The following is a 14,767-nucleotide window of genomic DNA, read 5'->3' as shown; positions in this document are numbered from 1 at the left end:
TGACTGAAGTCCGAAACCCCCAGCCAGAGTCAATCGTGTTTGAGAAGGGGCCCTTGAACGACATTGTTGAACCAACGCTGGGTATTGTACTGTACTGATTGTGATCCCTTAATCCTTGATTTCTCCATTTCCTTTTGGCTGAACCATAATCTGTGATTCAGACACCAGGCTTCCTCCTCAGGGTTAATGTGCGGCCTGTGTTAGTTTCGGCCTTGAACATCTTTCATCGCGTATCGAGGTCATCATTGGCGGATTGCCCAACGATCGTATCGTACTCTGAGGCCGCAAGACCAGGAAGATTGAAGAACACCTATGGCATGATGTGGTTGAGAATCAAGTTGGAACAATTTGATCACTTGTCAAGGAGCGGCCTCCACTTGTCAGTTTCAAGCTGCTTCAAGCTGCTTCGAGCTGTCGAAATATGTAGGACGTATTTTGGTCTCAAAATATGTACGTTCCGGCTGCTCATTTACAGTATGAACGCAAGCGCTTCATTTAGCATCTAGAGAAATTGGTGAGGAAGCAGCTCACACCATCATGACCACTTCCAAGCGTCGGAGGCTCGAGGCGCTGGTCGTTACCCTCGTACCTGGTACAACTGTGGTTGCTGTCCTGGCAGGAGTTGCTGACACGGCATGTATCGCCATAGTTGCTATTGATGCCACAGAGTTCACCTCCCCCCTTGCCCATGGATCCTGAAATTGTAATGTGACGTGGCCCACCATTGCCGGGACAGTTGCCGCAAGTTCTGATCAATTTGCCGTACGTGTTGGCGTAGAAGTCCTTGATCTGGACGGTACCGCGGCCGTTGAACTGGAGAATCTTGTCCTTGGCCTTGAAGGCACCGCCGCCATTGACAAATGACGTGCCCGAAGGCTGCTTGAAGGTGGCAGCATCCTCACAAACGTCCTCCCACCAGACATTGTTCAGGGTACTAGAGTCGTTCAGCTCTGGAAACGTTTCGCAAAAGAGTCACACATACCAGGTGCCCCTGCAGTGAACACCCTCAGCTTGAGAAGCGCCCAAAATGACATTGGAGAGCGTTGCACCGCTCTCGAGGATGAACATTGCGTCCTTCTCCCCCTTTTCCTGTTGACCACCACATGTCGGTGGATCACGTTCGAAGCGCTTCATGCCACCATCGTAAACAGTCTTGACGGGAATGGCAGTAGGGTGGGCCTCGACCCCGGCTGACTTGGGGAGTGTTGTGGTGACAGCAGCCGAGGCAACGGCGATGGCGGATAGGAAGACAATAGGGGACTTCATGTTGAGCGAGTATCAAGAGCGTGTGGGAACGGTATTGTAGGATTGAGACGTCGAGACTGATGGTTTCCAAGAAGACTTGCCGAACAGAACACGGCGGCCTTTATACTCAATGAGACCATGGCTCTTTTGAGTGTTCTCTGCCCCAAGACTGTCGCCTGTGTTCCCACTATATGCCCTGGCCAGTTACGATACTCATTTGAGATAGTGCTGCCTTGCTGGAAACACCGCGTCGGGATCAATTGCATCGGACGAGGTCATCCTGTCTGCGTTGTCATGCAGCAAGTGAATCTGATTCATGTTCATGGTGTCCAGGACAAATCTCGGCGCCTATTGCGGCGAGCATAAACACCCTGGGCTCTTAAGTTGTGGTCGCGACTCAGTCTTCGCAGGACTTGCTTGTTCTGAGCACCATAGAGCTGGCTGTGTGACCCTCGCAAATCGGGGAACAAGCCACGCGAGATATCCGTCAGGCAGATGAAAGCCAAGACCCCCAGATTAAGAGCAGAGTCCAGACCGCACTATTCTCTTAATGAGCGTCAAAGCTTGGGCCCCGTAGTGAATGTGATGCCCTTTGCCGTGCGGAACAATCTCGAGATTCGTTGGTTGCTCTGCCCAATTGTAGACGGGCGACCGCGTCCTGAGAAGCTGTCTGCTGTGCATTCAAGTCCTGCTAGACAAAGCGCGCAATGGGATGTGCAGTGAATTCTATTCCAGGGCACTAGTCAGGATGATGTTCTTCGACCACCACGATGGATGAATTGGGCGGTGATGCCTGAGCAAGGCCAAAGGCCCCATCGCAAACTCACTAAATATTGATGAAACAGGAACGGATTCTGTACATGTGGCATTGTCAGGCCGTCCGGCCGGCACGTCCGGGTCAATATGCAGGATGAGACGACGCTAGCTGTGTGGTGAACTTCATCATCAGGTCGGAGCACACGCTACTCGACGGCTCTCCACTGCTGCTCGAGCAGTCCAACATTAGCCGCAGAACCCATCGCATTCAACGACATTTCCGAAGATTGTTTGTTGTAAATAGCACCCGTCAGCTCATTTTGGTTGGCGAAGCCGTAGCCGACGCCGGCCATGCTATACTCCCATGGTGATGGCGTCGTGATCGACTGCATATGACCCATATTCGTATAGAATGATCCCTGAATACCGAGCGTCTGCGCTTGTAGCGCCTGTATCTGTTGTTGAATCAACATGCGACGACAGACCATCATGGTTTTGATGTAAATTGTTCTGCGTTCGGCCGAAATGGCCAACAGGTTCGCCGCATTCGGGGGAGACTGTGCGCACGCTTCCGCATACAGACGACGCATTCTGGGGCTATACATCTCACACATCGTGTGGCCCTTGCGAACGACACCCTGCAGCGGCATTTTTGATGCCAAGGCGGTATCTTTAACAAACTCGTGGTGACAGCTCGGACAAATCGTGCAGTCCTCCCAGCCGTACCAGACTCCATTCTCAAAGTCCTCATCACGCCGGCACACCGGCATGTTTGCGTAGTCGCGCACGAAAGACTCAAGCGGACTTATATCGCGCAGGTAGTAAGCCTCGAGCGCTTTAGATATGTAGGCCAAGAACCGCGGGCTGCCGGTGCTAAAGTCGCACACGAGCGTCTTGTTACTTGGAACGTCAGTCCTTCGAACGAAGTGCGATGACAGGCCTGCGGGCTCGGCAATACCGGCGAAGCAAGCACCACAGATCTCGAAATTGGCGGGTCGCGATGTCAGGGTATACCAGTTGGCTCCTCGCATACCGCTCGGGTCGCATTTGGGCTGGCGGTAGATTTCGTGCAAGGCATGCCAGAAAATGGAGTAGTCCTGACAATCTTCGCTTCGACCCCATGCGATACGGACATTGAAATGGCCAAGGGCGCAATGGGCTTGATTGCCGTAGTCCGCTGGCATGTTGCCGACCCTGCGCCACCTGACCTCCTCGCCAGTGTGCACAATTTTGTCGCAATAACAGGTCTCGCAGACGAGAACTTGCCTAGGGCCATTGACTGGAGTGTACCATGTGTGCAGCGCAAGCACGACGAGCTTCTTCTCGCAAGCTGGCATGTACAGCCGACGCTTTACTTGCTGGACGAAGCTTGGGTAATCATCCATATCTGCTCGATAGCGGTACTCGCGCTGGATGTGTTCAACAGCCATATCGCATGCCCACTGCGCGTCGGGTGGCTGAGTTGTTGAAAGTGCAAACTTGTCCGCCCAGTGACGGGCATTCACATGGTCTTCGTAACATGCTTGGCAGACAACCATCTCGGGGATGGCTTGATCTTTCAGGCGGAACCACCGGATGCCTTCGGATCCTAAAGCACCCGTCACGCCTCTACAGTCCGCGATCGTTGGCCGCAACTTCATGAAGGCAACCAGCAGCGAGAGAGACCCGTCAGCCACGGCGCGCCTGAATAACTGGTCTTTAACCCTTGGTTTGCTGAATTTGCACCCACTGGGCCAACCTCTATCAAACACTCGCGGTTTGAAGTTCGATTCAAATAGAGAATTCCGGATGTGGTCCTCGAAGCAGCGTGAGCAAACAGGAAAGTTGGGCGCATCGTCGTGGATATACCACGTTGAAGAGAACGCGATAGGATCCGCAACACAGGCTGTAAGCCCTACAGTAGGAAATCGATTCAACGGCTTCGAAGGAGAGTCGCTGCCTAGGGATGGCGCTGAATGTTCTTCGGATGGTGGAAATGAATGCGGTGCAGCCACAGGTGGGCTGACCACTGGCGGTGCTTGTCCCACCGCCAGGGACGCGAACATGCGCTCGACATCTTGGAGGCCAGTTTTGATACGGGCTGAAAGACCTGCCGGCTTCGGAATATTCAGGCCCGCAGGAGGCTGAAAGGCAGCAGCGTTCACATTCGCTCCGTAGAGTGTGGCATTAGGATACTGAGGGGCGGGAGCTGGCGCGCCGTGCGCGATGTTTGTCGAAGCCGTGGCATGATGAAGGGGGGGAGGGGGAGCACAAGGCCGCGCAGGCAGTGCAGGAGGACAGGCCGTCGCCGTGGTCCCTGCCTGCGAAGCTTGTCTGAAGTTAGGCCAAGACGACGGGACATATGCTTGTGAAGGGACGTATTGTGGTACGTGAGGCGGAACAAATTGTTGCGATGTCGACCATGGTGCGGCATATCCGGCTGGTCTTGGGGGCAGCGGCGGTGACTGAGGTCCTGACATTTGTGGTATCGACAGGCTTGGCTCGTAAGTCGAGGGCCGCATGGGCAGAGGCGGTGGACGCTCGTTCGGATCCGACATGGCGGGGGATGTGGCACGATGGCAGTGACGGATGAGGCTATCACGAGAGCAGGCGGCAATGGACGTCCTCGGAGCGACGACACCAAGTTCCACGGTTGATATGTCACAATGGGTGGGTGACGGTCTTCTGGTGGGCCGTCTCTCAGCTCGACGCCGGTGCATCCGCACAGCTGCAGTTGCTCCACTAGGGGACTTGTGGATTGGGGTCCCATATCGTCCGAGATGATAGATCAGCGGCCGCGGCAATCCTTGCGAGCCCCTGTCTGCGGGGTGGATTGACGGCCCAGCTGCTACATGTACATGTGCATGGTACGTATGGTCTCTCATCTCTCCGCGCCTCTGATGCTTGATAATTCATCGACCGTATCGACCAAACCGGCGCATCGCATTGCTTACCTGTATCGAGACTGGTGATGCCATCGTGAGATGAAAAGGGGATGATGAGCCACGTCCCAAGGAGGGCTAGTAGTTCTAATTAGGGCTAGTGCGCGCAAGAAGGGACGGTAAGCACAGCTTGTGCTGGGCCTCCGACCTGAGCCACCAAATTACGGCTTGGGCACGTGTCACTCGCGTGTGCTAGGGAGATGATCTATTCGTTGTACCTAAGGTACCTACCCCCCGTCGATACAAGTCAGGAATGCAGGTCCCCGTCCCACCTGCCCGCTGAAGAAGCAATAGAGCTTGCGTGCAGATCCGCGTTCCTGGGAGAGGAGACCTCTAAACATATCGCGATCTCCTCTCTCATCATCGCCCTCCGCACTATGACAGACCACAATGATGGGGAATAATGTCCGACGGCTTCACAGTCTGGGGATCAAGCCCACTGGAAGAGTCCACCGATGACGCTCAGTCGCCCTGGCTGGCCACCCAGAAGTGGCCACGGCTACAGGGGTCTGTCCAGGGAGGCCTGCGGTTCCGAGATTGCCATGGCAGGTCTGCCACGACCTTGACGGCGAGTGCTGCCGCTCGTGCTGGGTTATCCAAAAACCTGCTCCTGTCCGCCTGCATTGGACTCATCTCCAATTTCCCTCCCAGAAGTCGCGTTTTTCCCATCCGATCACCGTGACGCACCATTCGCCGTAAGCACCATTCGCCGTAAAGCATTGACAGATCACCAACGCGAAACACGACCGACCAGCGTCGCCGCTGTCTTCACTTTATCAATCGAACTGCCTATCGGACTGTATGCGCTCAGGCGCCGCTTCCTCCGCCTCTTCCACGCCTCCCCCCCGCCATGGCCCGCGATCCGACATGGCTGCCAGCATCATAGGCAGCGAGCCACCATCCCAGACATCTACGCCGAAGCCCGTACAACCACGTCCGGGTGCTCGTCGTAACAATCGGACATCCCTCTACCACCCGCCCGCTTCTGCGCAAGGCAACGGCGCACCGGAAGTCTACTGGTCCGAGGGTGCGACGCCATCTGGCTACAGCCGCGGTGATGAAGGTGAAAGCTACACGTTTTATCGGGAACCAACACCAGAGCCTCAAGAGAAACGACGAACGGGTGTTGGCATCGACACGCCCAGCGACGATGAGGCAGGCTTCGGTCGCTGGGCAGGGAAGGCGAGGTTGAACCGGCGAATGTGTGGGTTGAGGGCATGGGTTTTTTGGGGCATCGTCGCCTTGGCGCTCATCGTCTTGATCGGCGTGGGCGTAGGCGTCGGTGTAGGCGTGGGCATGTCGTCGGGCGGACCCAGTGTTGCTGCTGCGTCCGAGGCTGAACCTTCGAGCTCTTTGTCTGCATCACCGACGACGTCCGCGTCAACGGAATTGGGAACAATGACGATAGAGAGGTGCGTACACTTCTAGGGCCAACCTGACACAAGAGCACTGCTGACTACTCTCCAGCTCGCCATCGGCAAGCACGGCGCCCGCGACGCCGGACGCAACAACAGCGTCAGTATCGAGTGACGCGGCGTTTCCTACGGCTACAAGCCCCGGTTCCCTCATATGCCCCGAGTCCAATTATACCCTCTACGGCGTCCCAGGCTCCAGCATACGTTTTCTACGGCTTTGTGGCGTCGATTACCCATCACAGGAGGGCGCCGTAGATATTCGCACTCTGTGGACAGAGAGCATGGCTGAATGCATGCGGAACTGCGCCGGCACCCCAGGATGCACCGGCAGCGGCTGGGGGCCCGCCGAAGGGGCCTGTTGGTTGAAGAAAGACTTGACAACAGGGGGTCGTAGTGACCAAGCTGACTGGGAGTTTGCACTGCTACAATAACGAGATGGATGACCATAGATGCCTGACGCAATACTAATATTTATTTGTTCACTCTGACGGGCTAAACGAGATGGCCCATGGACCTGTTAATCGCATTTGCAATGAAGCGCCCTGGCCGTTCTATAACCCTTCCAAGCCAGTTTCCTCCGCATTACTCATCTGGCTCGATACCGCCCGCTGCCTAGTACACCAGACCAACAGCGGCGAGACAACCTGCTGCGATGCTAACAAGCACGCGTCCCGATTCACGCGGCGCGGCATTGTCAGACTGTGACGCCGACGCGTCCGTTGCAGCAGGCGAGCCGTCGCTGCCCGACGTACCCGTTGCCGCGGGATCTGCCTCGCCCGTGATTTTGGCCGCGAGGCTGGCGCATGAGCCAGAGCCCGTGGGAAGGTCGACCTGGTCGCGGATGCCAGGCACGTCGCTGCAGGCCTGCCACAGGCTGCGAAACTCGCTGATGTGGTCCTCCTGCCAGGCCAGCAATGCGTTGGCGTAGCTGGTGAACTCGGAGGCCATGGAGCCCGTGACGGACGGAACGGCGCACTGGTCTTCGGCTGACAGGATGGCTGACTCGGTCAGGATGAAACGTGCGAGGTCCGAGTCGGGTGTGGGAGCGCTCGTGAGCTGGGGCAGCACGTCGGCAGCGACGGATGAGCACTCTGCGAGATCGCGGCCGGCGACATGCGCGGCCGCCGTGGTGGGTGTCGGTTCGCGCGGAGCAATGTTGGCAGCAGCGGCAGTCGAGGCAGCGGCCACAGAGAGGAGGAGCTGCGAGGCGTACATGGCGAGCCTTCGGGTGGGACGAAGAGTGGCAGCTTGATGTGGACGGCGATTGACAACGGTGTGCTACAATTGAGCACTTCGGGATCGGATTAAAATGGGGTTGACGGCAAAGAAAGTATTCACAATATGTGGGAGGACCGGCCTACAGATGAATGAGAAACGAAAAGTGTAGGGCGGGACGAGAATAGAACGCAGGAGACGGGTGGGCTGAAGGAATTGAAGGATCGTGAAAGCGCCTGGGCCTACACCGTTTCTTATAGATCAGGGCACACATGGGAAGGTTCTTGCGATGATGCTTCAGTCTATCTGAGACCACACACAGACGAAAACGCCCGGACTCGCCCGAAGAGAATAAGGTATCTCGACCATACCTGAAATCAACTACTGGACGATGCCAAGGCGTCGTGGCGAGGCTAGGTGAGGCTTCGCACAAGGTGCCTGAATTAGCGGCAGGAACCCATACCGAGCATTGATTGAGCCATCACCAGGTCGCCCCTGCCAGAGCAACGTTTTGAGCATCTGGCTGGGGGTTTGTGCTTCCTTGATGCTTCTTCTGGCAGTGATGCTTGTGCCAGCAACAGTTTGTCTCAGGACTCCGGGAGACAGTAGGCAGGTACCTCAGCGACTTTCAGGTAGGTATCTTATCTAGGAGTCCTTAGGTCCAGAATCGGTTGTAGCATGAGACCAGCACATCTGTCGTCGAACGCAGTCGCTGACTTTCATTCAGCGACCAAAGAATCTCATCCAACTTCACCCTCGCGGTTCTCGCGCGCACTCATCGCAGGATCAGACTGCGGCGCTGAACTGGAAACAGTCCGTCGTTACCAGTGTTCGGCTCGTCCGAGCTCCAAGCGAAACGACATAAGGCCCTGGTCTACCTCCAGGGACCTCAAGTAGTTAGGTACCTCAAGGTAGGTTAGTACACCTGCCAAGAAGCCGGTTCAGCTGACACACCATGCGGCCCTCAGGTAGCCATTTATCATCTGCCATCTCGAGCTTCATCTCATGTGCTGCCATGGTCGCCTCGAAAGTTGGGATTGTGTCCCGTGCACCAACAGGCGACCGCATGCTGAGACGCCACCTCAGGTCGATTCCTGCTCGTGGGTCATTGGCCCGAAAAGTTCCGCTGAGTTCAATCCAGCATGCCATTCCAAAACCTGCCGGATCGTCACCGAGCTTCTGTTCTCCCAGCGAGCCGGCGTGGGGGAATCCATGCCGTGTCCCCTCTTCCCTACGCTCCCCGGCCGCGGACAGCCCTCCGCGCCGGTCAGTGCCGGCTGATCGCGGTCGCGAAGTGTACCATGTAACACAATTACTCTCTTATTACTTGATCCATGTGTCGATGTTCCCCCGACGCCGATACAGACCACCCAAATCGCCCCGGCCAGTGCAGTGGCTCGCCCCATTTACTGTCCATCTGCCATCCAGTAGGTTTCCAAGGAGGGGGGGGGGGGGGTCCAGTCGTTACCTAATGGGCGCTGGCGGAGGCCTGGTGGCATCCCCCTCAGGTCATATCACACGCCCTGCACAGGTGTGAACGTTTGCCAGAGTATCCTTCGCAACAAGCAGCTGTCCATTGGTGGACTTTCCCTTCTCTGACGAGCCCTCTCTCCTCCCGACTCTACACCACCTCTCTCTTCCTGTCTGTGTCTCTACTTCGTCTGGCACAGCCCCCCCCCCCCTTTTCTCCTCGGCGTCCCAACGGTCAACCCGAGGAGAAACTCTAACACTGTAGCTACTCTCGGTGCTGTCACCCTGCTGACGCTGGGTGATTGCGGGGTGCATGCGCCGCCTCTTGGCCCCCCTCCACCCAGCTGGCCATCCAATAGCTGGCACAGGCCCCCTCCTAGCCTTACGCGGGCAGCAGATCTCTGATGACCTCGAGATGGTGTGTTGCCTCTCTCTTTCTCGGGTCAAATCGCCCAGCCATTGCAAGAGTCCCTCTGATGCAAGTCTCCAGAAACAGAAAAAAATGTGGCAACCTCGCAGTCATCCTGTGATACGACCCATCAATAAGGTGGCATTCAGCAGCACCAACGATGTCTGACCGGTCACTACCAAGTACTCTTTCCCGCCGCTCAGACGATCTCTGCCCGACGAGCCCCGCCCCTGAAGCGAAGTAACATTCCTCTCAGCATGCACCCCGACGGGGAACGGTTGTCGCCTCGCTCGTTCGGTGGGGGTCACTCCAGCAGTCTAGAACACAGCACTATCCCACCCGTGGGAGGAGGCGCTCACGATGTGCTGCAAAATCATGCCACTGACGCGAATCTGACGACTTGGCTGGGCGCTTGCAGCTTTCATACGACGAATCACTTTCCATTATTACTTCGTACAGAGGCTTTTCCGAAGAACAAGATCCACAAATATTAACCAAACGCCCAGCAATGCTGTGGAATCCTCCCCGCCACTCCAGAAAACCCGCCCAGCGAGACAGCCCGGGTTGGGGAGCATACATGCACCTCGGTCCTGAATTCGATCCGCCCAGGCTTCTTCACGCCTCGCTCTCCAGAGCCGCCTCCTCTCTGCGCAACTCGGCCATGCCCTCCACGATGCCCTTCAGTTCTTGTGGTGTTGGTGCCACGCATGGTCGTCGTGGCTCTCCACCGTATCCCTCAAAGTGTCCAATAGCTGCCTTGACACCGACGAAACCTGTCCTGATGGCGACCCAGTCACACTTGGCGGCCATAGCCTGGAGACGTCGCGCTTCGAGGAGCCGACCCGTCCTGAAAAGCTCCATGATGCGTACGCAGGCCCGCGGTGCCACATTGGCGAGCCCAGAGATGGTGCCATGTGCGCCTACGACCATACCCTGCAGAATAAAGTCGGCGCTTCCTCCTGACACGAAGAAACCCTCGGGCGCGTCCGCCGCAACCCGAGCTAGTTTGCCCGTGTTCCCGCACGTCAGTTTGACACCAACAACGTTGGGATGCGCTGCGATTCGTAGGATAACATCGGAAGAGAGGTCGCGCCCAGCCGCCGCCCCGGGAAAGTTGTAAATGAGCAACGGCAGCGGGCTCTGATCGGCCACGTCATGGAAGTAATCCACAATCTTGTTGTCGTCGAGCAGACCGCCGTAGTAGCTCGGGGGCAGCATCAGAGCGTGGGATGCCCCGCTCTTGGCGGCGTCCCGGCAGAGCTGCAGCGTCTCTCGCGTCGACTGGGCCCCGCACCCGGCAATGAGGGGGATGCGGACATCGTGACCCTCTTGGTGGATCGTGTCGGCGGCGCATCGGATGACGGCCGCGCGCTCCTCTCTTGTGAGGTGGGCTACCTCGCCGTTGGAGCCATGAACAACAATGCCTGCTACGCCGGCGTTGATGAGACGCACGAGATGGCGCTCCAGGACGTTCAGGTCGACCTCGTCATTTTCCGTGAAGAAGCACAGCGTCGGGACATAGACGCCGTCGGGAAGACGATGGTGTACGGCCTTGGGCTGACCGGCAACCCATGTTGCTTCCGCTGGGGGTGGTGTCAATGTTGAAGGCATGATCAATGCGTCTGTATATGGGGAGTTGTGCGTTTTGGAAGGCGGGGTGCTGACTGATAGCAGCAGGATCAGCAGGAACTCTCGCCTGGCTGAGAACGACGAGCAACGTTTTGAAAAAGAAAATATGCGCGTGGTGATGGCGAGAATGAAAGAACAGTGACCGGACACCAGGGCACTGAGCACCTGCTATATACTCGTTCGGATACCGCCGCTCATCGGCTTGATGGTCCAGCTGAGGTGCGCGCCGGCCGGATGTCTGTCTCCCACCAGACAGGAGCCCCATGATGGCCTGGTGTGCGGCTTTCGGATGCTCTTGGCTAACATGGTCGGTGACTGCGACGTGGGGGTGGCCAGGCCACACGTAGTCAAGGTTCTGATTTGTCTATCTACGTACCAGCGCCCCTCAACACCTCAACAGACTATTTCTCAGTCGGTCACGCGCGGCCGTACACAGACACAGACAGCACAACGGCCCCTGTTTCCACCCCCCTCTCAGACTTGTACGAGACAAGCCCGCCGAACACGTCCTGATCTGGGGAACCCCCACGCTCCCCAGTGTCCAGCTCGTCTTGACGATGGCTTACCCCTGGCTTCCTTGCCCCCCCCCCCCCCTTCGACGCTGGGATTCACCAGCTCTGCATCCGGCGACCAGCAGGAGAACAATCAGCTCGCTCCCCCACGTCGATCTTCCAGTCATGGGGAAAATTCCCCGTCGCCATCATCGTTGCTCTTTTGATTGGCACGTCTGACAGCGCTTGGAGTTCGCCCTCCTCCCCTTGTCTCACGCCCCCCAACTTTGCTCATCTCACATCTCAATAACCCGGCCTGTTGGGCGTGCGGTGCGACACTGCATCCTTGCCATGGCTGGCCGCGATTCCCCCTCTCTGGCCGGCAGCGTTTTCTGAGCGAATGATGCCCTCTCTCAACCCTCCAGAACAATCCCAACGGTCGACCAACAGTGACTTGTCGGCGCTGTCAACATCTCAGGAACGTGATGATGGCGCAACTGCCTGCATGGCCTTTTCCTCACGTGAGACAGTCGCTCCGGGCGATGGCACACGTGAAGCCATAGCTCGCTAATAATCTGGTGATCGACCTGTTTAGCACCTTTCAGCTCTGAATAAATGTCCGGGCACCGATTTCGTATTACAACCCGACCGCTTGGGCCGCTCCAGCTGACCGATAGAAACATTCATTTGCCTGATGAATGCTTGCTTGCTTCTTCCCCTCCGGCCAGCCTTGTTTGGTGCCGCTGAGGACGCCCGACAGCGAGTGCATGCTGTGCGAGGCCTGAGAGGCCTGAGTCGTATTGAAAGAGCTGCCCCGCCCTTGACATCCTCAGCGCCATCTCGTCTCGCTGCCTCCTTAATCGTAGTGCATACGGCAACTTCGGCTCTTCGCTCACAAGATCGACATGATGCGATGCAGCACATGCTAGCAATGGTGCACTGGTGACTCCATGGCAGCACCTGCACAGAGCCACGCAACAGTCGTGCGACCATGGGCATGACATCACCACACGCAAAAGCCGGCACCTAGATACTCATATTCATTGGGTCGATGTCACGGCCCATGCAGCAGCTCCATCTGCTGCTGACGACACAGTGATGGTCAAGGACTTCTGGGTTCGGAGTTCCGCAGGACCTTATGTCACTGACCCGGCTCTGACGCATGTTAAGAAGCGACCAGTTTTGCAGAACTCCTCGCCAACAACCCGATACTTGGCCTACCTTCGCATGCGAGCCAAGTCTTCCTACTTACCAGATATCAGTCATCAGTCGTGAAAATGGCTCCAGCCGAACCACACGCGCTTCCCTTCCGAACGAAAACCAATCTTCCTCACTTTGCGGAAGAGAGAGAAGGATGGAAGGGCTATATCGAGTGGGAGAAATACCCCGAGAAGAAGGAGCAAGCGCAGAAGATCCTAGCGGAATACGATTTTCCGGACGTTCGTGTTCCTATGTTATTGGTCTTGAATGCTGCCCCATGGCTCACGCTCATCGCAGCCTCCAGAATTTCAACTTGTCCCGCTGCCGGACACCAACCCAATTCTCACCGGCGAGCGATTTAAGCAGTACCACTACGCATGCGGCCTTGACTATATCCCTCGAATCAGCTGGGAATATGTCCAGAAAGAGAAGGCCAAGGACATGATCCATGTCTTGCAGTTTCCATATAACGGTGAACCGGTCAGAGTACGCGTTTCGATCACCCTCGCCCCCCTACATTTCTGACTAGTCACTAGGATCGCCTCGTCGAGACTGAAATCACTGACAATAAGGACCACTTTGTCCGTAATCATGGCGGTGTACCCGAGATTGATCCTGAAAAGTTCACTCTCGACATTGGTGGTCTCGTCAACAACCCCCGAATCCTCACGCTAGCGGATCTTCAGAACGAAGCGCTATTCTCTCGTCAGAGCAACGTTGTGTCACTGCAGTGCTCTGGAACCCGCCGCATTGAGAAAATACACGAGTACCCGGGCGATGGCGACGAGCTCATCAACGCTCCTTGGGGAGAGGGTGCTATCGGCACGGCGCGTTGGACTGGAGTCAGTTTGAAAAAGGTCATAAAATACTGCGGCGGCCTTCAGGACGGCGTGACAGACATCGAGCTCCGCGGCGCGGACACTTACTTCAAGAAGGGCAAAGTGATGAACTACCTCGTCAGTGTGCCCTGGCGCAAGGTCAAAGCGCACGAAGTCTTGCTTGCATGGGAGATGAACGGGGAGCCTTTGCCCAAGATCCATGGTTTCCCACTTCGCGCAGTCGTCTTTGGCTACATCGGTGCTCGCAGCGCCAAATGGCTGTACCAAGTTCGCGCGATACGCGGCCCTAGCCCTGGACCAGTACAGATGAAGGAATACCTGTACTACACGCCCCAAATCGGCAAGCAGAACGCCAAGTTCAGCAACGGCTTCTCCATTCAGGATATGCCAGTGAGCTCCGCTATCATGAGCCCCCGCGATAAGGACCAAATCATCCATGATGGCAAGGTCAAGCTCCGCGGCTGGGCCTACTCTGGCGGCGGCCACTGGCCTGTGCGAGTTGAGGTCAGCGGTGATGGCGGGTCAGTCTGGTACGAAGTACCTTGGCAGAAGATGAGCACAAAGTACTTCTGGGCCTGGCGACTCTGGGAAATTGATCTGCCCGTAGATGCTGAGGGATGGCTGGAATTTTGCGTGCGAACGTGGGACAATGCCATGAATACACAGCCCACCTACGTGAGGAGTGCATGGTGAGTTCTTTCATGTCGTCTCACCAGGACACCAAGCTGACAGCTGCTACAGGAACTGGGGTTTGCACGTTACGTCGTCTGCTCACAGAATCAAAGTCTACAGCATTAACAAGAGCAAGCCTGATACGGCTGCACGGCTGAAGCAACTTGAAGAGAATGGGACACCCATGTTGCCGATTACGCACCCCATAGAGATTGACCTCGAATCTGACGAAGAGTACCACGCAGCTATGATCGCACAAGGGGGGCGCGATCCATTGGAGTGACGGCTGAGATCTTGACTCTAGGAGTACCCTCGTTCATTCTTACATAATGTTAGATATCTTGACTGCTGAGTTTCAACGGCCACTGCTGGTTTTCCTTTCCTCAATGTCACTTCAAGGAATCATGAAACGGCGATGACAGCAGCCGCGAGCACGGGCAAGTGTGGTATTCAGGGTTGCTGATCAGCCATCCTCTAAATACTCTATGCTATACTCAAAGGGCTG

At 56.5% G+C, this 14,767-nt stretch overlaps 6 protein-coding genes across 6 annotated transcripts; 2 read left to right on the top strand and 4 right to left on the bottom strand.

Annotated features, from left to right (window-relative positions):
- Positions 1–495: 495 nt before the first annotated feature.
- Positions 496–1,266, bottom strand: D7B24_002521 (uncharacterized protein; the record flags this gene model as incomplete). The annotated part of the gene is made up of 2 exons (XM_028636727.1): positions 496–934; positions 983–1,266. 2 exons carry the CDS (start codon positions 1,264–1,266, stop codon positions 496–498), a joined length of 723 nt encoding a protein of 240 aa, XP_028491199.1.
- Positions 1,267–2,207: 941 nt separating this feature from the next.
- Positions 2,208–3,539, bottom strand: D7B24_002520 (uncharacterized protein; the record flags this gene model as incomplete). Its single annotated transcript, XM_028636726.1, has 1 exon — positions 2,208–3,539. The coding sequence occupies one exon, from the start codon at positions 3,537–3,539 to the stop codon at positions 2,208–2,210; it is 1,332 nt and encodes a 443-aa protein (XP_028491198.1).
- A 1,786-nt stretch (positions 3,540–5,325) lies between these two features.
- On the top strand, positions 5,326–6,768 carry D7B24_002519 (uncharacterized protein; the record flags this gene model as incomplete). The annotated part of the gene is made up of 3 exons (XM_028636725.1): positions 5,326–5,506; positions 5,734–6,334; positions 6,390–6,768. The coding sequence occupies 3 exons, from the start codon at positions 5,326–5,328 to the stop codon at positions 6,766–6,768; spliced, it is 1,161 nt and encodes a 386-aa protein (XP_028491197.1).
- A 181-nt stretch (positions 6,769–6,949) lies between these two features.
- On the bottom strand, positions 6,950–7,552 carry D7B24_002518 (uncharacterized protein; the record flags this gene model as incomplete). Its single annotated transcript, XM_028636724.1, has 1 exon — positions 6,950–7,552. The coding sequence occupies one exon, from the start codon at positions 7,550–7,552 to the stop codon at positions 6,950–6,952; it is 603 nt and encodes a 200-aa protein (XP_028491196.1).
- Positions 7,553–10,046: 2,494 nt separating this feature from the next.
- On the bottom strand, positions 10,047–11,042 carry D7B24_002517 (uncharacterized protein; the record flags this gene model as incomplete). The annotated part of the gene is made up of 1 exon (XM_028636723.1): positions 10,047–11,042. The coding sequence occupies one exon, from the start codon at positions 11,040–11,042 to the stop codon at positions 10,047–10,049; it is 996 nt and encodes a 331-aa protein (XP_028491195.1).
- Positions 11,043–12,828: 1,786 nt separating this feature from the next.
- Positions 12,829–14,545, top strand: D7B24_002516 (uncharacterized protein; the record flags this gene model as incomplete). Its single annotated transcript, XM_028636722.1, has 4 exons — positions 12,829–12,990; positions 13,049–13,237; positions 13,288–14,279; positions 14,332–14,545. The coding sequence occupies 4 exons, from the start codon at positions 12,829–12,831 to the stop codon at positions 14,543–14,545; spliced, it is 1,557 nt and encodes a 518-aa protein (XP_028491194.1).
- Positions 14,546–14,767: the final 222 nt, after the last annotated feature.

Source organism: Verticillium nonalfalfae (genome assembly GCF_003724135.2).
Source record: "Verticillium nonalfalfae strain VnAa140/NRRL 66861 chromosome Unknown scaffold_160, whole genome shotgun sequence".
NCBI lineage: Eukaryota > Fungi > Ascomycota > Sordariomycetes > Glomerellales > Plectosphaerellaceae > Verticillium > Verticillium nonalfalfae.
This window is presented reverse-complemented; position numbering and strand designations above follow the sequence as displayed.